Source organism: Pangasianodon hypophthalmus, chromosome 22 (genome assembly GCF_027358585.1).
Source record: "Pangasianodon hypophthalmus isolate fPanHyp1 chromosome 22, fPanHyp1.pri, whole genome shotgun sequence".
NCBI lineage: Eukaryota > Metazoa > Chordata > Actinopteri > Siluriformes > Pangasiidae > Pangasianodon > Pangasianodon hypophthalmus.
The window spans coordinates 3,807,596-3,833,216 of NC_069731.1; the positions used below are offsets into that span (position 1 = coordinate 3,807,596).

The 25,621-nt window shown below is 39.7% G+C and overlaps 1 protein-coding gene across 13 annotated transcripts in view; it reads right to left on the minus strand.

Annotated features, from left to right (window-relative positions):
- Positions 1-235: 235 nt before the first annotated feature.
- The window catches only part of LOC113532763 (DNA-binding protein SATB1), a 55,384-nt gene continuing 29,998 nt past the window's right edge, over positions 236-25,621 (minus strand). For 8 of the 13 annotated variants that reach the window (XM_034298123.2, XM_034298122.2, XM_034298127.2 and 5 more), the window contains 6 exons: positions 23,946-24,158; positions 22,359-22,424; positions 21,505-21,576; positions 20,605-20,781; positions 6,933-7,139; positions 236-2,052 (listed from right to left, as the gene is read on the minus strand). In XM_034298123.2, coding sequence (XP_034154014.1) covers positions 1,504-2,052; positions 6,933-7,139; positions 20,605-20,781; positions 21,505-21,576; positions 22,359-22,424; positions 23,946-24,158 — 1,284 coding nt within the window. In that variant the 3' untranslated portion in view covers positions 236-1,503. The remainder of the gene's footprint in view (positions 2,053-6,932; positions 7,140-20,604; positions 20,782-21,504; positions 21,577-22,358; positions 22,425-23,945; positions 24,159-25,621) is intronic. The other 5 variants (XM_053228039.1, XM_053228042.1, XM_053228038.1 and 2 more) reach the window with 3 other exon arrangements.

The window sequence follows — 25,621 nt, forward strand, 5'->3', positions numbered from 1 at the left end:
TTAGGGCTTGGAAATACATCCACAACCGTAAATCTGCACAGATGATATATGATGTATAACAATAGGGTATTTTTATATATGACTTCAGTAAGAATATTCATTTATAAAAAATTACAGTTGTGTAATTAGTATTTGTTTCTTTTACAAAAAAAAAAAGTAAAAGAAAGGAAAACTACATATATATTTTGTCGCATTTGATTTATGTATTGGTGCCATTAATGCAAAGATTCTGGGGTGCAATACAAACAGTTTAATTGTGTCATTAACAATCAATAACCACTCCTAGTTAGAACAGTTTCGCTCGAGGAAAAACCGAGAAACACTTATAAAACAGTCAGTCGTAACAAAATAACCGGTGTTCTCCTTGCGATAAACTCATAAAAAACAAACGCTCCTTTTTATACAGAATATTTTATACAGGAATAGCTTTGAATTGTATTGTTAACCAAAGGAAGACACATCGCAAACATCGAATTCCACACAAATTGCATATGTTTTTTTTTTCTCTAAGGTGGTCTATAGGTTAGTCGTTCTCCTAAGCTTATTTGCATGAGAGGAAAAATTGCATACAACATTAATCGTGAAGCTTGTAGCATGAGTCGCTTGACATACAGCACTTTTTTTTTTTAGGCAACTGTTAAAGCACATTTTCCATTTAAAACGTTTAAGACACTTTGATTTTTACTGCCCATCAAACTTACATTTATAAATAGCAAAATAAAAAATGTGCTGTGACAGAAATTACGTAATTACATCAGAAAACTGCAAATAAATAACGTGGGATGATGAGGAATAAATTGTGATTCACATTTTTAAACCTGTGTGAAAATCCTGAAAATTACAGTGACAAAGGTTTCGCAAAATAATCTAACATCGGCAGTGCCATATAGTACAAGGCATTTGTTGGCATAGTTTCTTTAAGACTGTATATTTTTTTACAATTAATATATGTCTATATATATATATTTATATTTCTTCCAAACAAATAATAATTAAAGATTGAAAGAGTGAACTATTCTCCTCCAGTCTACCTGCAGGTCTTAGGGGCGCCAGATCCTGCGTGATCCTTCGATTCGTAAAGAAAACGCTGTGCTGTTCAGCAGTTTGTCACCGTTAAGGCCCCCGTTTTTATTTTATTATCAGTTGCATTAAAATAAAAAAAAAATCCAGTTAACACCACATACGTAAACATCTATCAAAGTCTATCAAACTTCAACTGAGTCGATTTTTTTCTTTTAAAATCAGTAGTTTGGAAGTTCAGTGTAAAAACAACATACATCAAGTGCAGTCAGCAAACATCCACGGCAACATAGTTAAGATTTTTTTTTTGAACATTTTTTTGATTTTGTTTCATTGTGCAGGTTATTTAATGATGCGCAAATCTTTACAGTGGAATAATAATACAGGGCTTTTACAAAAAGGTAATACTTCTGTATTACGCAGTCCCGGGTTGAAAGTCTTACAGTTCTACTGCTGGAGGAGATCAGAGTGTGAGCTCGAGGTTTATTCTTTCACTTCCTGCTCGGCTTGACACTGTCCCTCAGCGCCCGCGTGCTCCTCGATCTTGATGGTGAAGATGCTAGTAGTCTGAGTGCTCTCGTCCAGCTCTTTGAGCAGCTCGCCTTCTTTGAAGTCCGTCATGCCCACCTCGTCCTGCTCGCTGGCAGCGGGTAGAGCGATTCCCGATGCCGCCTCCTTGGGCCGCACGCAGAAGCGCTGGTTCTGGAAGAACTTGATGATTGTGTGCCGGGGCAGGTCGAGCTGGGCCGAGAGTGTGTGCACAGCCTCGTCGTCCGGGTACGGCCCTACGTCCTGCACGAAGCTCTGCAGGATTCCCAGCGCCTCCAAGGAGATACGAGCGCCGGTGCGACCTTTAGCCTGACGCGACTCGTCCTCAGCCTCGGCGGGTGCGGCGGTGGAGGGCTGGCGAGGCGGGAGGCGGGGTCCTGTTTGCTGCTGAGGCTGAGGCTGCTGGGAAACGAGCGGCTGCGACGGGTGGGGCAGCGCCAGGGCAGGCTGGAGCTGGGCTGTAGGTGGAGGGTGGTTCTGGGGCTGAAATCAGACATAAATAACATCAGTGACTATTACACTTCCTCAAGTTTATTCCATTGTAGCTAGACTCACTGTTCGGTTTATCAGTTACACCTACACATAGGTCACTTTGTAGGTGGATAATCACTCTCTCTACCATCTGTAGCATCTGCACAATGTGACAGCAGACGAGCGGAGGATTACTGATATTATTTAGGATCACTGTTTAAATAATGTATTGCAGTGCTATAAATAAAAACACAAAGTATACTGCCATTAAACCTTTAACATTAAAATATCCAATGAAAAAAATTCAGCAAGGCGCTGTATTTAGAGATGGCACTGATCCGATAACCACGTATCAGTACTGGGCTGATACCAGCAAAAAAATTGATTTTATTATGTTTATACTTTTATTGGATTTGTTATACTTAAAATGTCATTTTTGTGATGATTTTAACTGTGAATTGCTTCACTTAAAAAAATTATAAAGCTCAGTAGTTTTTGAAGAAAACAATATTGAACGTGTATTGCTATCAGCTGATGCGCAAGGTTTCAGTATCGGTATTGGAAAAAAAAACGTGATATTGTGTCATCTCTGATTATATTATATATGTGTGAGTTACTATTTTGTGTGTGTGTGTGTGTGTGGATATCAGCATGCAGTAGGGTTCAAAAATCAGAATTCACCAATAACATATATAGAATTTTTGTCAAAGCATATTTCTTAAACATGATTCCATTACTCTAACTGAAATGAAATAAAAGTATGTTCTTACTGAGTAGAAGAGGTGGAAAAACTGAGAATAGTATCAGGTGTTAGTTGCTAAGAGGCAACCATGAACAGTTTTAAGAGCCTGTATTAAATATCAAGAAATGAAGCAAACTGGATAAACATAGTTGTTTGTAATATATGTCATTCTTGAATAATAATTATAATTATCTGAGCAAATATTCGTTCGAAATAAACGTATGAAATAAAGCTGTATTTTTCTGTGGACTACCGTGAATCAGAATATATTCGAACCGGACCTGATCAAAATAAAGAGGGAAAGGCACAGGCGCTGGGTTTGGATTCGGCTCGTCATTGAGCGTATTGTTCAGGGGGGGTCAGAACGAGGCTACGCAACCTTTCTGTCAATGTAATCAGATCTAGGAATTTTCCTTTACCTTTATCTTTTACGCGAGCCCATTAACACGAACCCCTTTTTCATGCAAAAATGTTCACACAGAATTCTGCGTGGCTGTTGATTGCTTATCAAGCACTATTCAAAAAGCCGGGCCTTCACACAACAAGAGGGAAAAAAAAGGCCAGATCTGCAAAGATTCAATCACATGGCTGGCTGGGAGGGACTGACATAACGTGTATGCGTGTGTGTGTGTGTGTGTGTGTGTGTGTGGTTAGAAAGTCACACATTGGGGTGGTAGACATGACACAGCGGCTCTGAAATGCTGCATTGTTTTAGGTTGCTGCCATTGCAGGGGCAACTGTCGTTTAACACTGTCCACAATAAACTGTTTTTATTTTCTTCCTGGGAAAAACCTGAACTCAGTGCAGCGCTTTAAGGCACAATCATTCTGAGATAATACTCAGAAAAAAAAAAGGTGGTCAAAAGCGTGTGCCTTTGTGGTTTTGTTTTAGTGACCGGAAGGTTGTGAGTTCAAATCATGACCACTGGAGTTGTGTAAAGTTGCTTGAAATTAAGCCCTGCTGTGATATTGTCTATACAATATTATCAAAAAATACTTTAAAAATCATAATACAAATAATTTTGAAACTTGATATTCATCAGGTGTTGCCTAGTACTGGAATTTAAAAAAGTAAACTTTAGTGTTTAATAATAATATTTAGTAATATATAAAGTAGCACTATGTTTTAATTGCATTTTTTATACTAAATGTTTTTTAATCGTGTAATTTAACTTTTTGTCATGTTTTCTTTTTTCCCCACATATCATGAAGATCTTTAATGAAAGTTGCTAAGCTGAAGGTACACGTTACTGTGTCATACTTTTCTCTGTAATCTAAATCTGATCTACACCACATCCTATTAGATCACAGCAGAGGTTGAACGAAGTTCAGCCATTTTTCTCCATACTATTTTTTTTCGTATTGTCAACACTTAACAATAGAAACTGTCAGCAACTCTTATTGGTTTGTAAAGTGCTTTAGTGTTCATTTTACACATTAACATTGTAGGAGAAATGCGAAAAAAAAAACTTGCTAGCGATGCAATAAGATCACCGAATTACAGTTTAAAATATAACGGCGCGTCCAGGAGGACGCTTTTAGGTCTTAAGTTTTACTCCGAGCACTCTGATGACCTTAAACACTGAAAAACTGTACAAAGTGGAACAATAACTCTTTCACCAGATTTGCGATAAGGACATCTGACTTGCATCCTCAAGTCTCACTTGCTTTGTATACAACAATAAAAAGGTCTTTATCGACTCAGAGCTACTTGCTCGGACTGGCCTTATGCTTTAAATAACAAAATAATACATGATCAAAGACGCAACTGAAAGTGACTTTCAATGATTATTTCAGTGATTTGTGAACATTCCAGAAGAATGTGAATGCTTGAATGCAAACGATCATGCTGATGGGATATCTGCTTTAAAAATGTCCTGAAACTAAACATCCACACGAAAACGGAGGGAATCGAACCCGAGGCCTGAATTGAGGAGGGGAATTAATGATAAGCTATCAGGACTCTTTTCTGAGTGAGCAACTCAAAAATAATTTAACATGTTAGTCATGAAAAAAGATGAATAAATAGCTGCCCAGAGTACGTGTGTGTGTGTGTGTGTGGGTGTGTGTGTGTGGGTGTGCACTGCACATGTGAATGCATATATATTTACATGTACAGTACTGTGGAAAAGTCTTGCAATATGTAAATAAATGCTCTAAAGCAAAGATGCCTTTAAAAATAACGAAATTAAATTTAGAAAATGCAATAAAGAGCAGTAAACAGTAATAAACTAAACAAAGGCAATATTTGGTGTGATAACCCTTTGCTTTAAAAAAAAAAACAGTCATCTCAGGTACAATTTGTGCAGTTTTAGAAGGAAGTAAGGTGAAAAGTTTTACTGAGCATCTTAGAGAATCTGTCACCGCTCTTCTGAAGATGCACTCGTTTTTTTTTGGGTTTTTTTGCAGTAAAACCCAGCAGCCTTCATTATGTTTTTTATCTGAAAAGTGGTCTGTTACGTAATATGTTTCTATGGCATACACACATTTTTCTGTAACATTATTTTTTTTTTTTTGTAACACTAATGTTTGGAAAATAAAATGTTTTTGTACTGACTAATAAACATCTATAACAACATTTGTACAAAAAAACCTAAGGATGCCAAAGCCTCTTGCACAGTACTGTATATAGGTCACATGCACTATGTAGGGCACTACGTAGGGTCCAAAAATCTCAAGCCACTACTCAAAACACAATAACACAATTAGTCAAGCTAAAACAATTACCGTTTTATAAGGACGCACTGATCCCATTTTCCATATTTGATCTGACAGCGATATCAGAGCTCTGAGTGTCGTCCAAAGCCTGATTCTGAACTAATACTGACATTAAAAAGACGATGGGCTTGGACGTAATTTCTCAAATAATAGTAGGACTTTTCATCATTAGTATGGCTCGGGTCATGGTCAAACTCATAGATTTGAAATTTCTCAAAGACAAAGACAGAGCTCTTATACTTTTGTAGTAATTCATGGAACATGCGGAACAGCACACTGGTAAATAGTGTAATGTTAATTAATTAATTAATTAATTAATTAATTAATGGGTGATTCCAGGCAAATGTCAAACTCACCATGAAAAAAGAAACAAAACTACATTTAAAATGTTCACTCATGTCTTTCATTATATTTCCCTGTATTTAACTGCTCTGGTCAAAATTTTTTATCGTTTATACACCAAATATACCGTTGTTTATATTGTTTAGAGACGTTCTGTTTTCAAATCTACACTTTTTGTGTTTATTCAAGTCTCTTTCATGACATCCGTACGATGCGTTCTGTGATGGTCTTTAAAATTCACAGTTTGTAGTAAATGTGTCTCTCACAAAAGTTTCTCCGTTTCATGTCCATCCATAACACTGATATAAACCTGTAGTTATATGAAACATGTAACTCAGTAAACTGGTTTTTAAGATCTGTCTGCATTGTCCTCACAAGGCTAAAGGACAACGTATACAAACCGAGTCATCGATCCTAAACTTGTCTTTGCTGTGAGACATTTTTTTTAGCCAATGTGAGTCCCACATGTCAAATAAATAACGCTAAAACTTTAGGCATGTTGTGCGAAGTGGAATTTGAACTTAATCCGGGAACGTGGATTTGATTTTGTTTATCAGCTGGTAATTTTGCTTTTCATTAGGAACGTCGCAAATTTGATGCTCTCTCTGCTCACTGTTGAGTTGTCATGTCACTTTATAACTTTAAGTGTTGATTCAGATCCGTTCGAAATGTCTCCGAAGTAATGGGAGAATTTGATGCTCAATATTAGATGCACGTCTACAATTTTGCCCAATTATGTCTTTTAAATAACATTTGAAAGAAAACTGGGTGACTGTAAACACACACACACACATACACACACAGGAGCGTAGGAACGTATCAGGTGTCAGTCATTAAGAAACAAAAATGAACACTGTGTGTTAGGATCGTCCATGTAAATAAATATTTAGTGTCATGACAATTTGATAAAATGAACATGATATGCAGATAGATTTCAATTTTTTTAAAATAATGTATTCTTAAATAACGATAATTGCATATTATTTTTTGATAAATGATAAAACAAGGCCAGTTCTTGGTAAATGTAAACCAAACGACTTCTCGTGTGTGTGTGTGTGAGTGTGTGTGTGTGTGTGTGTGTGTGTGTATACCTGCAGCGGCTCGGTGGGCATGTGCAGCAGGTGTGTGGGTCTCTCGGTGTGGTGTTGCTGCCCTCCGTTGCTCTCCTGCTCGTAGATGGCGTCTCTCTCCGACTGCGAGAGACTCAGAAAGCGCCGGATCATGGACAGGTTCTCCCACAGCGTGCGGTTCTCCGGGGACGGGTCCTCCTTCCAGCGCAGCAGCTCACACAGCCAGCCCTGCACACACACACACACACACACACACACAGGTCACATCAACACCTCAGCACACAGCATGCTGTATGCGGTAAATACTTTGCCTAGATTTTATATACATTTTATACAATATTTACAAAAAAATGAAGAATAATTATTCTGTATGAACGATATTACATTACGCATGAAACATTACAATACATTACGCATTTTTTTCTTGGTCAACTTGGTCAATTTTAAATCTAAGAACAGATCATTATATTATATTATATTATATTATATTATATTATATTATATTATATTATATTATATTATATTATATTATATTATATCGTTTTTGGTGTTTTTGAGAGTTTTGTTTCTTTTTTTCAAGTAACACTGCTATCTATCTATCTATCTATCTATCTATCTACCTATCTATCTATCTATCTATCTATCTATCTATCTGCTTTGTTTCCCGGTGCATTTATTTATTTATTTTTTTTTAATGATTTTATATAATGTGTGTGTGTGTATATATAAATTTACTATTTATTTATTTATTTATTTATTCAGAATTAATATCTGATGTTTACAGTGATTATGGAGTTGTAATATCAGGGATACTTTAAACAATCGTATTTGTCTCCATTCATTTAATTATTCACGTATTAATGTTCAGCTCCAAATTAATTTACTTAATATTACTATTATTTGTTTATTAGCTGTTATCTCAGGTACTAATCAAGTTTAGTAAAAATATGGAAAAATTTTAATATATATAAAAAAAACCACAATTTTACACGCTGGCCATCTTTCCCCCTGCCCTGTGCCTCAACAGATCAGCCATCTTAAACTGTGCATCAGTGTGCAAGCCTTCACACACACACACACACACACACACACGGCACAGAAGGTGTTCCACTCCACCACTGCACAGAAAGCAACAGAAGGAGTGGAGAGGTGTGTGTGTGTGTGTGTGTGTTGTACTGTGTCCTGGCAGCGTTACAAGAATGACGCCGTAATCTCCAGACCAGTGTGCGGCAGCACCTTTCATTTCCACAGGATTACCTAGCACTCGGCCACACACACACACACACACACGCACACATGCACACACTTAGAGGCTGGAGCCAGAGCCGGAGCCACACAGGCGCGCTGCACGGCTGAGATAACTCAGCACTTCTGTTGTCCCCAGTTCCAACTCCTCCCAAAGCCACATCAAACCCGAGAGAGCGAGAGACACAGAGAGAGAGAGAGAGAGAGAGAGAGAGAGAGAGAGACATTAAGACAGTAAATCCCACACTGTTTCTCTGCCACTTTTTTCTTAAATGCCACACACAGGGATAGCAAACACACACTGATGTCTCTGCATTGTTTCTGTCAACACACACACGCAATCAATCACAACCACTAAACCCCATCATAAAATACTGCTACATGCAGGAAGCCCTGATCAAAATGTCGCTCTCCATCAAACGACACACACACACACACACACACACACTCAGTTAAAGAAAAGCAAACCAGTATGCCAGTAATCTACCCAGCATGTTGTTTCACATGTAGGAAACATGACGTGTGAAGACTGGGCCTCTTCGATTAAAGCGGATCTGCGGGGTTTACACACCGAACGTGTGTTTGTGTTTGTCCAATTGCATTTCTTCCACTGCTTTACCAAACACAGAGAGCATGAGAGGCGCCTGCAGCGTGTGCTCGTCTTTTTCTCTAAGAAAAACAGCAAACTACTTTTGCTTCAGATATGGATCCATTCCACTTGTGTGTGTGTTTTTAGCATTAGGCTGTTTAAACCTTGCTACATTTCAGTTGTGTCCCAAACAGAGTTCTTACTAGGACTTGGTTTTAGCGATCTTCAGGAATGTGTGTAAAAACCACCACCAGGCCACTAGATTTAGCTTTTATCTTAAAAGCTCCTATACCACAGTGCTATTAAATTATTAATTTTCTATAACAGTATTCCACCTGTAACATAAAAGACAGGTTTATATAAATGCACTCGTTCCAATACGTATGTTATGCATGTTATCATTTCTATAGTAACGACTTAAATGAATTAAGAAAGTGTGCTGTTATTCATCAAAGAAAACCCTACAGTATAAACTTTGATATGTTTATGATATGATAAGCTTTCTGTAAGGAGAAGTGCACTGAGCAGTTATGAAAGGAGTCTCCAGTGTCCGCACTTTGTAACAGTTTCCGACACTTTCCTGTTTCTCGGTATCATGACAAGCTGAGGTGTTTTTTTTTTTTGTATTATTAACTTCAAGAGAGAAAAAAAGAGAGGCTGGTGAAGGAACTACTGTTTATAGCTGCATGAACGAGAAAAGGAACTAACTTTTTTTTAGACATTCCACAACATTAAACACAACTGTTAATGGTTCAAAAGTATTATGTGTCATCATTATTACAATCAGTGGTTCAGAAGATAGTGCTCTATAGATAACACCACATTCAGCTATAGAGTTGTCTGAGAAGTGTCTTCTCTAGCTACAGGTAATGTTACAGATAACGTAGCTAACTCTCAAAGCTATAAATACTGCTACAGATAACGTAAGTTACTCTCTATCTTCAGGAAATGTTACAGAGAACGTAGATAACTCTATCTTCAGGTAATGTTACAGGTAATGTACGTAATTCTCTAGCTATAGATAATGTTCCAGATAACGTAGCTAACTCTTAAAGCTATAGATAATGTTCCAGATAACGTAGGTAATGCTGTCTTCAGGTAATGTTACAGATAATGTAGGTAACTCTCTAGCTATCGATAATGTTACAGATAACGTACATAATTCTCTAGCTATAGATAATGTTCCAAATAAAGTAGCTAACTCTTAAAGCTATAGATAATGTTCCAGATAACGTAGGTAATGCTGTCTTCAGGTAATGTTACAGATAATGTAGGTAACTCTTTAGCTATAGATAATGTTCCAGATAACGTAGCTAACTCTGTCTTCAGGTAATGTTACAGATAATGTAGGTAACTCTCTAGCTATCGATAATGTTACAGATAACATACATAATTCTCTAGCTATAGATACTGTTACAGATAACGTAGGTAACGCTGTCTTCACGTAATGTTACAGATAATGTAGGTAACTCTCTAGCTATCGATAATGTTACAGATAACGTAAATAATTCTCTAACTATAGATACTGTTACAGATAACGTAACTAACTCTCTAGCTACAGGTAATGTTACGGATAACGTAGCTCTATGCTTTATACAATCGAAGATATATGATCGCAGTGCATTGTGGGTATACCGACACAGAGAATAAGAACTATTTTTGGTGGTGCATCATGTAGTGTTCCTGCCTCACAGCTCCAGAGTTCCTGGTTCTATCCAGAGCTCGGGTTACTGTCTGTGTGGGTTTCCTCCGGAAATACGTGTTAGTAAGTGGACTGGCTATGCTAAGTTGCCCCTAGGTGTGCATGAGTGTTTGAATATGTGTGGCATCTGATCCAGACTGTATTCCCGGGACAGGCTCCGGAAATTTTTTACTAGTTTATTTTTTTAAATTCTTTTAAAATGCATGCAGAGGCCGCAATGATGCACGCATCACATGACCAGTTCTGACAGTTATTATTTTAATCTTTCTGACACTCACATTTCTGAATTGATGATACGTATTCTGGTGTTTTAATAACATGCTAAGGAGTAGGGTAAGTGTACCATGTCGGCACACTGTTTAGTATGATGTTAGATTTGATATGTGGTCCATGACATTTCCTGTTTGTCTGGGGTACTTTTAATCTCATCAGAAAATTGAACAAAGCAGTAGTCGATGGAAACTTTGTTTCAGAAATGTGGTCAAATTTAAGAAGCTGAATGGAAGCAAACTGGCGCAGGGGTGGAGAAATGAGAGAGTCGATGGTGTAGTCTGTGTATTAATAGCAGTTTCTGATAAAAATATTTCTGTCAGAACATAATGGCTGAATTCAAGCGCGAGATTCACCAGCTATGCAGTGAGAAAGGGAGAGAGAATGCAGAACGGTGTGTGTGTGTGTGTGTGTGTGTGTGTGTGTGTAGTCACAAGTTGCCAATGACTAGTGCACAGGGCTTCTGTGTGAGCGAACAGCGCTGTATTCACCTCTGATCAGCACGCTGATAAACCTAACACCTTTATATTATCTCATTTGGCAAATAGCGTTAGCAGCGTGGTGTTAGCGGTGTCACAGTGAGAGCCGTGTCCTCCGTAACCCTGCTGAGACTTCCATAAAGTCAGGAAAAAGCTGCGCCGCATGGCTGATAGGGAAAAAAGAGCAGAGATTCCTAAAAGATGTTTTTATAACGCCGCTAATCCGGGCGCATTACGACGTCACTCGTTTTTTTGTTTTTTTTTTCTCAGAGTAATCCACTGTTATGGCCTACTTCTTCTGTGCTGATGGAGGAAGGAGAAAGAAGAGACAAACATTATGATGTGAGGCAGAGGAGCTACAGACAAAGCGTTATTATCCTCCCCCCCACCTCCTCCTCTCCTCCTCCTCCTTTTCCAACCCCCCTGTTTCCTGATCCTGGCACGGGCCCAGCTCTGGCACGCAGCACTGTGCGGAGAAATCCGAAGGCTAACACCAGGCGCCTGAACCTGTTCACGGCTGCACGCTTTGTGTACGTGGTGCGAACTGGAGCCGTGAACTCGTCCCATCTACCGCCTGAGAAATATAAACGGCGTCACGCAGCATATGTGAAAGAACTGCGGGTCGACGCTGAGCGAGGACACAGCGGCTCATTGGTTGTAGTGTGTTTGGCAGGAAAAGAGGGCAGGGAAGGCCAGTGGCTCCTTAAAAAAAAAAAAAAAAAAAAAAAAAAAAAAACACAGACGACCGTCTCATGCAAATGAAAGCAGCACGGCAGATAGGACTACAAGTCCCGGAATGCAGCAGTTCATAATGAGTCTGTAATGAGGGGGTTATTTAAGTGCTGCTCTCTGAATGAGGCCAGAGACAGAGAGAGAGAGAGAGAGAGAGAGAGAGAGAGAGAGAGGCATACAGACAGAGATGTAGACACGAGAGAAAGAGAGAGAGACAGAGAGGGAGAGAAAGACACTGTGGGACAGAGACAGAGAGCAAGAGAGTGAGAGGGACACAGAGACACACAGAAAGAGAGAGAAAGAGGCATAGAGACAGAGATATAGACAGAGTGAGAGAGACACAGTGAGACAGAGACAGAGCAAGAGAGTGAGAGAGACACAGTGACACAGAAAAAGAAACAGAGAAAGAGAGAGAGACAGACAGAGATGTAGACACCGAGACAAAGAGAGAGAGAGAGATAGACAGAGAGTGAGAGAAAGACTCAGTGAGACAGAGACAGGAAGAAGAACAGAGAGCCAGAGAGAGAAAGAAAGAAAGAAAGAAAGAGAGCGAAAGACAGAGGCAGAGACAGAGAGAATGAGAGAGAGAAAATGATAGATATAAAATTATAAAATAATAATATAAAATAAGCATATAACAAACATGACAGTCTAAATTCAGCTTATTTTTTTCACTAAAACTTCTGAATTTCTGAATATGAATTATTAACTCAATATTTACAATACTTCTGCCAATCTTGGTGAAGGAGCCCACTCCTCAAAACTAACATTGTTATTTAAAATAATAAAAATTACTGTATCACGTTGCATCTCATTTTATCTCGCTGATAAATGTCCACGTTGTGTTGTACTGAATCACTGACTGATTTAAACATATCTTTCATACACTCAGTCCTGAAAAAGGCTTTCTGAGCAGTGTCACATCATATTACTAAAGTTTTAATCATCATAAATGCTCTATAGGTTCTAAAAACAGGAATGCGGACTGTGGAAGTGGACTGACCCGCCTTATTTACATCACAGCAACAGACCTAGGGTTAATCATTTCAAAAAGCTATTAAAAAAGCGTCTCTTCTTCTGCGAGCGTTATTGCTCTCATTGCTAAACAGCTAAAATAAATATGCAAAAGCTGTGATTAATTCCCAAAATCTGCTCTTATAAGGCCCCCAAAAGAAAGAAAGAGAGGAGGAGGAGGAGGTTACACGTGACCGAGGATTCAGATGCAACTCGTACATGAAGAGAGAGAGAAACTCATGAAGCGCCTCCGAGTCGTGCTAGTCCATCAATTATAAGCGCCTGATTGAGATTTAATTCAAAGCTGGAGTTTAATTGCTAATATCAGTGCGTAATTAAGCAGATAAATCACCGAGATCTTATTGCATTATAGATTAAAATTGCATAAAACCTGCAAATTGTATATGTCAGCTAAATCAGCATCCTTAATTGGCAGACAGGTTTGCCTTCAAAAAAGGAAAAAAAAAAAGACCAAGGAATAGATTCAAGACTGTAAATAGAACAGAAGCTTAGTGGAGTTGGACTTTCGACTGATACTTTATGTTACTTAACTCATGTGACCATGTGACTACATCAGCTGACTTATCTCAGCCAATGGAGACTGATAAAATAATGATCTCTCAATTATAAATGGCCGAGTTTTTATATGAGCAGATGAAATGATTAGAGAAGAAGAGAGGGTAAAAGAAGAGGCAGGAAAAGTGACTTGTGTGTCCGTCTCTCGTCTCTGAGTGGCGCGCTGGTTGGACATGTGAGGCATCAGTGCGAGCGGTGAAATTGAAATATTTCTCGGCGTGTGTCACAGGCATGGCGAGCGGTAATTATGACAGATCTGATTAAGCGGGCGAGGCAGGGGCCGGCTCCGGGCTGCAGGTGCGACCTTGCGCATTCCTGCGTGTGTAAATAAAATTAATTACAAGCACGGGGGTGCGCGGCGCATGACATCGCCACGCACGGAGAGTCACACGGAGTGGGGGTGGGGGACTGGGGGGCCTAATGGAATATTTTCCCGGAGTCTAATAATACAGTTGGTATTGACTTGGGGTAATTAGGGGGATCATTAAAGCCGCTTTTCCCGGCGTATTTGCCTGCCTGATCAGATTAGGCGGAATGGGCCTCGGAACAAGGCCTGTGTGGTCTGACAGGGGAGACGCGGGGAAGAGCTGGAGAAACAGGGGGCGAGCTACCTAGGGCACACACTTAGAGGGAGAGAAACAGAGTTAGAGATGATTGGTATTCCTACAATCAGTGTGTTTATGCATGCCTGTGCACTGCCTGAGTTATCTATTAAAAGTCACATATTAAAAATTCGGGATAAAGGATGTATAGATTGTCTATTGTCCAAACTATTCCTAAAATAAAACAGAAAGAAGAGGAGGAGGTGGCATGTGATGAAAGACAAGCTTACCGATATAAAGTAATAAAGAGAGGGATTGAAGGAAAAGGTGTAAGCCGAATACAGTGAGACACAGTACAGAGAGATAGGAGAATGTTAAAACAGAGAGAGTAAGGGACTATGAACTATGTCTAAACAAATGAGGCTTTTGCCAGAGGTGAAGGTGAGCACTGCATGGTGGGAGAAATCCTAAAATCCTGTTACATTCTCTGTCCGCCCTGCAATAAGAGAAAAAGCTTCATTGCAAGGCGAGGCTTTGCCTTTTTGGGCCATAATTCAGCCCTAAATCAATTATTCAGACATCTGGGGCCTCCAGTTCAAGAAAATTGCGTCTTTAATAATAGAGGGAACCGCAGCCGTTTCCCAGGCAACCTAATAACCAGGCAGCCAGATAAATAAATAAATCAATTAATAAAGAGGCGCGGGCGCGCTCCCCCTCTCCGTTCCCATCTGCCTGCTTCTGCTTCCCTCCATCCCCCACGGGAAGAGGATGAATTCATAATGGTAAACAAACCACTTCTCAAAATGCAGCCGCCACACTATGCCAAATAATGAAAGAAATATTGCAGGGATATATATGTATATACATATTACACACACACACACACACACACACACAATCTTTTTTCCCTATATGAATGAATAATAATGCTTTCATAGACAGTAGGCAATGCAGATCTGAAAAGTCTAGGAAAAGCAAAACACAGGACTTAAGGAATAAAGAGCTTGATTTTGATGAAGAAATTTGGCACATGATCAGAACCAGCTACTCCATAAGCCCCGCCCATGGGAGGAGCAAAAGATGCATATGCAGATACTGTATATGCAAACAAAATGAGCAAAAAAGGAAGCAGTTAGTAATGCTGAAGTGTTAAAATGGCAAATTTTAAATCTGAATTGATTATTTAACAAGACAAAGAAATCTGGTAACCCTAAAGAGTTCTTTGGTTTGGTCTTATGCTTCTTTGGTTAGTTTCTTTAATTTGGTTTGGTGAGTTTCTCTGTAAAACCCTACCACCGAGGGTTTCTCTTCACGAGAGTAGAATCCAAGTAGAATCCATTTAGAAAGCTAGCTTTCTTAACCTGTGAGGAACCTCCAGAAACCCTTTTTAAAGCATGCATATATAGTTTAAAGTCAAGTTTGACCAATTAGTTCAGAATGTTCATTTTTAATAAATAGCAGCTTTGTCTGTCAGTTTGCAAGAACATAGTAAAAAAATAACCAGGTTTATGTTGAAGAAAATATCATACATGACTCTAACTGTAATTAAAAAGTGATGAATGATACTAACTAAAAAAAAAAATCATAAATTCAACCACAGCTCCTCTTGCACACATTTTCAGAGATGCTCAGCCATGTATCCTGCAGGATGTCCCAGAGGTTCCTGCAACCGGTCTCTCGAGCCTTTCAATACGTCTCCTGTCAGAAGGTTTGGTGACTGACTCAACTGTATTACAGACACTGCCTCGCATGCGTATAAAGCCTAGACACACATGCACTGGGAGATATAAAGGAACGTGTACAAGGAATACAGGTTGGACTGGACTCTCCAGTCCAAATTGGAGAGGAGTAGAAAAGAAGAAGATCTGGTGATCTTGTGAGAGCCTCTGATATGGACAGATAAGATGGACATCCGAATGAATGAATACAAGGAGCTGGGGAAACATCAAGAGGAACTAGAGTCAGTGTGGACAGGAGAAGCGCAACCCTAACCAGGTACACCAAAATTATAGTCTGCTCCGCCAAATGGCCAGGACCTGGAGATACCAGGATGCCCAGAAAGAGAAGACACCATCCAAAGAACTGGCTTTTAAATTGCGCAGTAGAGATCCATTTTGAACTAGAACAGTGATCTCAGGTATGTCTAACACTTTCACACATCCTCCATTTCTCTTTCCAGCCTACAGTTCTGCTCCTCTAGAGAGTGGTGAACTGGGCCCTTGGTGACAGATGGCACACCCTCCACTACCCCCAACACACATACACACACACACACATAAGAGCCCCACACCTGCCCCCCTGTAATGCAGCAACGTACCATATCCCTGACATTCTGTCTCATTAGAACACTGCTAATTACCACTGCCTCTTCCAGGAGAGGAACAGAAAGAGAGAAGGGTCATTCTGAGGGAATGGGACAAGGATCTGAAGATACTTGTCATCCAAGAACAGAGAGTGTGCTTGTTCCCACTTGAGGTAGGAGATATGCAAGGAATAAAACACTTTGGAGCATGCTCTTGTAGGCAAATAATCAGCCACGCAAAGTGGATTATTTTCCTGTAACTGTGATTCATTCCTCTTAAACCACAACAATGATTCTTTGCCAATGATTACGATCTTTTATTCATTAAAGAACAATGTTTCACTTTTTATCTGTTTATAGTTACGTTTAATGTTGTGGAGCATCCTCAAGACAAGTTAGAGCCTCTATTTTTTTCTCTCTCAAAGTTAATAAGACAAAATAATGCAGATTTGTCTGAAAACTTACTGACTGTTACAAATGCTGACACTGGAGACTCCTTCCAATAGAGTTAAATAAACATCTCCGTACAGAAAACATCACCAGATCAATGATTACGGTGGATGCTCCACGCGAGTACAAGTGTGTTACTATAGAAACATTAACGTTTTAGAAATGAGAGCACTAAAATAAACCTTGCAGCTGGAACTACTGGTCAGTCAACACCTTCTGACCAATCAGATTCGAGAGCTCAACAGCGCTATGGTATAACGGCAAAAACTCATGAAGCTCACTAGTCACTGTATGTAGCTGTTTTTGAAATTTACTAGTCAATCAGTATGTTCACTACGTTTGCTCCATTCCCACACACACACCTGCTTGCAGCACACACATCGGTGCACTAAACATCCTGACAGCAAAGTTAGCCGTGCGCTAATCTGTAAGAGAATTGAGCTAAATGTGCATCGGGAAACTGGGAGCGTGAAGTGGCACTGAACAGAGGGGCTGCGTGGAGCCGAGCCCAAAGAGAGGGACAACATGGCACATGTTCAACACCCATCCCCCAACACACACACACACACACACACACATGAGGTGCACACATTCAGCGAAATGGACACGAATATACACAATGTTATCTGTATACACAAAAATGCATGCACACACACACACACACAAAGATAAATGTGCACAAGTATGTGACATTTTCACGTCAAGGTTTTTTCCGGAATTATTTAAATGCTTGTTTAGATAGACTGCTACAGATACAGTGAACATTAGCAGTAGCGCTATGCTATGTGTTCATATCACGTAAATCATCCATGGTAAAACTTTTTTTTTCATCAGCGAAGCAAATTATGAGGAAAGAAATTTATTCGATAGAGCTAATTCACCCAAACTTAAATGTTCTCTCACAAACACACACACACACACACACACACAAACATTTGTACTTGTTCTGAAGTGATGTTTACAGCTCCTCATCTCTTTTCCCTCGTCTCTTCTCTCTGCTTTTTTTATAGCGTGAGTGTGTAGAAACCCAACTACTGAGCACAAACAGAATGCAGGTGTATCTGTGAGTGTGTATGTGAGAGTAGGCGCCCTCTTACTCCATCCTGAGCTACTCAGAGACCCCACAGGCCTTTTGCCAAAAAAGAGGGAACAAGAAACAGCCTCCCATCCCCCCACTCTACACACACATTTACAAACACACGCCGCTCTGACCGCCATCAGTTCCACCAAAGATAGTTCCCGCTGGCTGGACGTTTAGCCTGTGAGCCTGATGCTGAAGAGAGAGAGAGGAAGCAAGGGATGGAGGGATGGAAGGAAAGCAGGATGGAGGGAAGTAGGAAAGGAAGGGAGGGGGGGACCAGCTGCCCAGGGAGCGCACATTACGAGATGGAGCCGGAGATAAGTGCTCTCCCCGGCCCCTTTTTCAGCTGCGTAATTAGCACAGTTCTTATCTGCCGCTTAATTCACATTCACACCAGCCATGAATGGGAAGCGCAGGCGCATGCGGTAGGATGGGGGGGAGGAAGAGGAGCGAATGCATGCACACACACACACACACACTCACAAACGTATACATATGCACATAATCCCATACAGGCACACACCAAACAGAGACACATATGCACACTCACAGACATGTATAATACAAAACATCACAGGCAGACACACACTCTAAAACACACACACACAGATGAACACACGAATGCACACAGTTACAAACACACATACATAGTAATTCACACACATAGGCAGGCACACACACAAACACACAGACACACACATGCAGAGATGAACACATGGATGCACACAGTTACAAACAAACATACATGATAACTCACATACATAGGCAGGCGCACACACAAACACACACACACACACCCTTATAACACAACTGCACGTACAGTATATTCCCTTTAAGAGCACACACTCTCTCTCTCTCTCTCTCTCTCTCGCTCTCTCGCATAGATATATTCAGTCGTCTTCAGTAACTGCTTTATCCTGGTGCGTATGTAAAGAATAAAACACTCTGTCTCATGCAGTTATAGAAAAATAATCAATGACAGTGTAGTGTGAAGAAGCGGAGTTACTGTTCCCGCCCTGAAGTTGATTATTTTCAAATAACATTCCTTTTATACCGCGGTAATTTGCCACTGATTCCATTTTTTTTTATTTACGAAAGAACATGTTGCACTTTTTATCCATTTATAGCTACATCTGTGAGACAAGTTAGTTCCTGTTATCACTTACATTCGCTCCCCCTGCAGTTACACATTATTAAATAATGGCCCTTATCATTCCATCTATTAATAAGCTTTGATTCCGCGGCACGTCTACCATACAAATTCCTGTAAATTAGCCATTACTATAGATACTATAGATAACATTACAATGAGTACATTGACATAAACCTGTAATTTGCCCTCTGGCCAGTACTACTGAGAAACTATCAGAGCTACTGTTATAGAAAATTAATCAACACCTCCTGACCACCTTAATCAACACCTTCTGATCAGAATCGAGAATCCAAAAGCGCTATGTATATAGGAACAACTATATCACAGGCAGCAACCAAAGAGTCCTTTTTTCTCCCATAATTCCAAGGGAGATGTTCTCAGGAATGAATACACTGGTTGGGTTTCTCTTTCTGTGCTGCCCCTCCCTTCAGTTCTCTGCTTTGAACTCTCTTGAACAAAAACAGTGGTTTGTGCATCAAACTGTAATTTGGTAAAAGAAAGGTATCTGGCACTATGATCAGCGCAATCAGCGAAAAAAACCCTCCGATATTTCCAGATAATTTAGGGCTTTTCACTCATTTTTCCCCTTTCGCCATCAAACGCAATCCTGCAAAATCTTCGACTGCACACACAGATATTCCAAACCTTTAATAATGGGGCTCGGCTGCCTTTCTTTAATTAGTTTTAATAGAGAGAATCAGGCGGTAATTTGGTGCACACAAGCCTGTATTCAGCTGTAGCTTGTTCTCTGGGTGAGATAATGGCGTGGGCTTAGCACAGACGGGACAATATAAACACGTTTGTTTAACATTGAAACATCGTCTGCTGTATGCAAGGCCACAATAAAGCCTGTGTCATTATGGCCATAAATTACCAGCCTGTGTTTTGGGGTGGACGGGATTGCGTTCTTTTCTCTTATCTCACTTTCTAAGGAGAAGCTCCTTCACTTCTTTGTAGTTGCAGGCCAACGCTGACGTTTTGTCAGTGGAAGTGAGACGTTTTGAGTTTGTCGTCTCAAAACTGGCCTCTCAGAAGTCACATCTTGGACGGCTGAAGAATTTTGATTTGGATTTAAACTTCAAATAAACCAAAAAGTTGCTGTCTTCTTTAACTCTGAACATTTGTTAAGTCAGAGATTTAACACTGGAAGCTTATATAACAGCAACTATCTTACATTCATGATCAATTTTAAAATCTTCCATATTTGATTTGGTTTTGGGGATTTTTTTTATTTGAGTTATGCAATGCTATGGGACGTTAATAGAAAATGATGCTTCTTTACTAATCATTCAGGGTTAGCAATCAACATTTTATACTAGCAGAACTACCAGACATCACACATTCCTCAGATCCTTGATTTAGTTTAACGCACTCAAGTGATACAATAACATCCAGCTAGTGTTAATGCTAATACCTGCTAACACCCAGGCCATGTGCAACGAAGCATGGCTAATATGTGGATTTACTTTCATGATAAAACTATGAATGTTGCTGTTTTATTAGTGTAACATCAGCTCAGTAGTGAAGTTTGGTGACTAGCGGCTCGGCTATTCCATACCTGGCTCTTGGAAGCGGCGACCTTGGCGAACATGGCCTGTGACACTTTGGCCCTCTTCATCTCCTGCTGGATCTCGTCATAGATGGACGAGCTGATGTTGAGGACGGAGCTCTCCTGCTTGCCATTCCACTCGGACGCCAGCGGCAGGGGCTTCACCTGGGCAGGGAGCCGAGACGCCTTCTCAATCCAGCATAGAGGGGGCGGAGTTTCAGTTATGTTTCCAATAATTGTATCATACAGTCAAGAACAGTCAGTAATCTGTCTATTATTAAAATAGACTGAAATAGTACGGCTAATAGGTAAGCCACAGCCAAACTGTTTATCCAGCTAAATAAACAGTAAAAATCTATAAATTTCTTTGTGGTGGAAGAAAAAAAAACACTCTAACTGCCAAGCAAATCCTGGATTACTATTACTGAAATGCCTTGCAGAAAAAAAACTTTTTAATCTTCATTTAAAGACGTATCAATACTAATCTTCAAAAAAAAAATAGGATTATAGCAAGGCCATTTGCTTTGCTAAACTACTGCTAAACATTTACTGTATACTGTATTTCTGTGCAGGAAGTGAGGGAAGCCTTTAGCCACACGTTTAAGACATTTTCATAAGTGATATTCATGAATAACAAGATTCGGTTTGCTAACATTAAAAAAAACAGCAGTGTTACAAAAATAAATTTATCAACGAAGTACTGATGACAAATGCAATACTCGCTGAAAACTGAGTTGTACTGTGGAAATTTATCATGACATCAATATCATATTATAGATATAGTACTGTCCAGCCATTTCTTTTTTTTTGCCCAAGCTATTCCATAAACACATTTTAATATTTGCTATATGTACTTTTTTTTTTTTCAATGCTACGAGTGTTTAATGTGTGAAATGAAAAAGTACTCACAGGAGAGATCCCAACTGGAATCCTGGGGTTCCAGTCTTCTGGTCTGATGTTGTTACATTCTTCTCTTCTGGGCTACACACACACACACACACACACACAAACACACACGCACATGCACACACACACATATTTAAATGCATTTAACTTCTCCGGACCGTGCGACTTTAATCAAAACTAATCTAATATTCACGACACTCTACATTTAAAATGAAGAGCCACCCTTCCTGATTAATCGGCTTAATGTCTCTTTAGAGGACAAGGACTCTGCTGAACATTATCACCACTCCTATCTTTTAAATGTGCTCGCGTTTGAAGACTTCCATACTGTACTTTTGCCATGGCTTCAAAGTTGAGCCATTTCTTGTGATCGTATGTTATTGTTCAAGGCAGAACTTGCGCAAAAACTTGCTTTGCTTTCTGCCTGATCGTCCGTTAAAATAGACGCTACATGGGCGTTTTAATGATGATTGTAAAAAAAACATATAGTCAGCATCTTGGTTATATTACAGATTTGAGTTGCTAATGTGTACGCGTCATGTTGGTATGCCTTACCACGGGTACGGTCTTGGCACAGGGAACGACGACAGCCGGAGAGATAACTGGTAGCACACCAGGCAATATGTCTGAGATGTATGCAGCGGATGGGTGTGTGTGTATATATATGCCTTGTTTTTTTTTGTATTTTGAAAGATTAGACATGAGATTTCCTAATATGCATTCACATATTCACATTTGAAAAGTGGACATACCTAAAATACCAACATGACTAATAAATATAGAATGTCTAAAAGTAGGCTGCGCAGAATCTCGCATGCCTGATGAACCAAATAAACAAGAGTAACGGCTGAACTAACCGAGTCGGAGTAGCAGCTGATTCTGGGATCTGAACTGGAAAGCAGCATCTGGTTCACTCCTACACTCTGGTTTGAGCACACACATTCACACACAAACACACACACACACATACACACTTGAGCGAACACCAATGGCGTTCCAGCCTCTGCTACTGTGCAAATCTCAGTGTGAATGAGCAGGAGAGGGGGCTTTGTCCTGAATAAAAAGCTGGCTTTGTGTCCACTACGGCACACTCAAGTGCACTCAAAGTATGTAGTATGTAGGGAGGATGTTATGGCATGTTTCTCACTAATAGAATGCAGTGCAGTGTGAGTAAGTATTTCAAATCTGACACTGAACTGCACAGCACATTTTCAAGGTGCCATCAAGTAGCTTAGCTAGGACCACTGGGCTTTATTTAAGCTGGATACGAACAAATTTATTCGTAAATCATTCATGGGAGTATGGGAGTATCACAGAAAACTATTCACTAGTTCGTAAAAATGTCCGTACACAACAGTTCCCGAGTTTGTGTAAACCTCCATATAAGGACATTCACAAATGAGAACCTTGACTGATCGGCTACAAATCGTAAATTTGGCGCAATTTTATATTCAGATTACGCTGTCAAGTTGGCTTATTTATTTCAATTACACACAAATTTTATGAAAATTTTGTTGGTCGTTTTATATTAATCACTTGAAAGAAAGATCCAAAACAAATTCACAAATTTTGTTTGCGCCCACCCATAAAATTAGAACAGAAGTAATGGCGCCCTATAAGAGGAAGAATAAGTGTGCGATCCTGTTAGCTGACACGCTGCAGTAGCTGAGCTGCATTACTGGAAGATTTAGCGCACGTCATGCTTAGGAAGCGCTTTTTTTGCTGTTTAGTTGTCATTTTGTCTCTTTGCCTTTAATGGAATTTTGAGAGCGTAATTAAATGCAAATCAACTGTGCTTGATAATTTATGGCTGATTGGCATTTATCAACAGAGTACAAAGATAAAAAGAATTACTCTTTTTGCAAATTTGGTGGGAATTTTTAGTTCGGTTTGGTCTAGAAAAATAATTACATACAGCTTTACTAAAAGATTAATAAATGTTTCGATATGTCTGCCTATAATGAGGCTTGCAAGCAAAATCTTTCACAACCATGCAATTGAAAAACAGTGTGAAAAAATTGTTTGCATTTTATTTATGTTAGCTAGCTGGCTAACAAACAGGCTAGTCTTTTTACAATATAGTAACTGCACTTCAGTCGGCTATTGAAACTTATTAGCTGTGCATGTTCGGGTCCTAAAATACAGCTATAACTTTTTTAATGCATGTTTTGTAGGGGGAACCTATGACAGATGGAGCTACCTATACACACCAGCGTTTACAGCCGACTGCTGAGTCGTCAGTTCTGTGCGGCTGCCATTTATGATTCGCATAAAGAGAAAATCAATTCAACTTTTCTCATGATTCTAAAGCATTTACACAGTTCTCCACATGAATGTGAGTGAAATTTCCAACAGTAAATAGAATAGAATAGAGTAGAAGGGTTATGAGTATGTTATCTGTGTGCTACCTCAACAGATTATTAGAGTATGAATCAGACTATTACCTGGACAGGGCGTGTGGGAGGAGTGCTAATAAGCGGCGCAGGGCCCATGGAGGATGCCGCCGTTAAACTCCTCTCCCTCTCCTCCTGATAAATACGGTCTCTCTCGGCCTCAGGTAGCTGCAGGAAGTTCTGCATGGCCCTCAGGTTCACCAGCAGGGACTGAGACGCCGTTTTGGGGTCTTCCTCTTTTCTCAGGATCTCCGATAGCAATCCCTGAGTGAAATCAATCAAATCAGTGTCATGGGCTTGGGTGAAATATTCCAGCACATGTACTGCAAACAATTAGTTACAACAATGACATAATTCAATACGAATGCACGATTGTTATGAACTCTGCAGTGCGTCTTCACGTCCCTACGCTTTCTGGAACCTCTACTGACTCAGACGCTGTGACATGCCACAAGCACTCTTCATTAAACAGCTGCAGAAGAGTGTACAATAAATATTACAAGAGCCCTGTGAAAGGAAAAAGGCACATCACAAAATCTCTTATAGTGAAGAATAATAGCAGAGGCTGCCAGTTTGCATGAAAAAAAACATGACTCTATGTTCACGCTCCGCGCTTTTCAGTAGATTCTTATCACTTTCACATGACTTCAAAGCCACACGGAGCTGTAATGAACCTTCCCCGAGCTATGTGGAACATCTTTCTGACATTATCTCCAATGCAGGCGCAGGGGGAAAGAAAAATCAGTGCCTGGGTGTGGGCTCCCCATGCAGCGGTGGAGAGCCCGGTTAGGGGTGGACAATTTCGTAAATTTATTATTTTAGGCAACTAAAAGCTCCAGGGTGCTTCCCAGTCCCTTGTTTTGGTTGCCCAGGAACGTTAGTGACTTGGCTAAAAAGTGGCAGCTAACATAATGTAAAAATGTATGGCAAGCTAGTTAGCTAGCTAAGTGCTTTAATATAGCCAGTGGTTCTCAAAGTGGAGTCCGTGAAGCATAGCCAGTGGGTCCGTGATTTATTTATTTATTTATTTTTTGTATTTTGGTACAATGGTGTAAACTACATTTCCAAAGTTCTTATATTTAGGGGTCCAAGCACCAAAGTCAGACCTGTGCGTTCTATTGGTAGTAAGTTCAGGAATAGAATGTACTATGGCTTCAACAAATATTATTTGAAAATTTTTAATAATGTACATGAAAGAAACTTTATTTGCAAAGTTTTGTCAGTGTTTCTACATACCAGCGTGTGGAAATGCTAGTAAAATCAGTGTAGTGTTAGTCAGGTTGCGGCTCAGCCGGTGTGTGTAGTGCAGGATTCAGAATGTGTAGCATGACATGCATTACGTTTAAACATAGCTACATACCAAATGAAAACTTTTCTTTTGTTAAACGTTGTGTTTAACCACTTTGCTGAGTTGTTCAGTACCTCATAAAGACATGCTTATATGATGTCTGACGATGTAAATTTACAAACAGTCATAGTTCCATCTTGAAGCTGGAATTTCTTCCTCAGCACATAGTTTGGTCCAATTAGTCAAGCAACATGCACAAGCAAACAACACAAAACGTGTCTTTGCTGAACAATTATTAAAAATCGTGTGTATATCATTATTTCCTTTAAAGACAATATATACGAGAATATATCCAGCCATCGCTCCTAAACCTCAAAGGTGGGACAGTGGGTTAATACAATTCCTCCAGGTCCTGGCTTGCAAATCTACCTCTCTCATT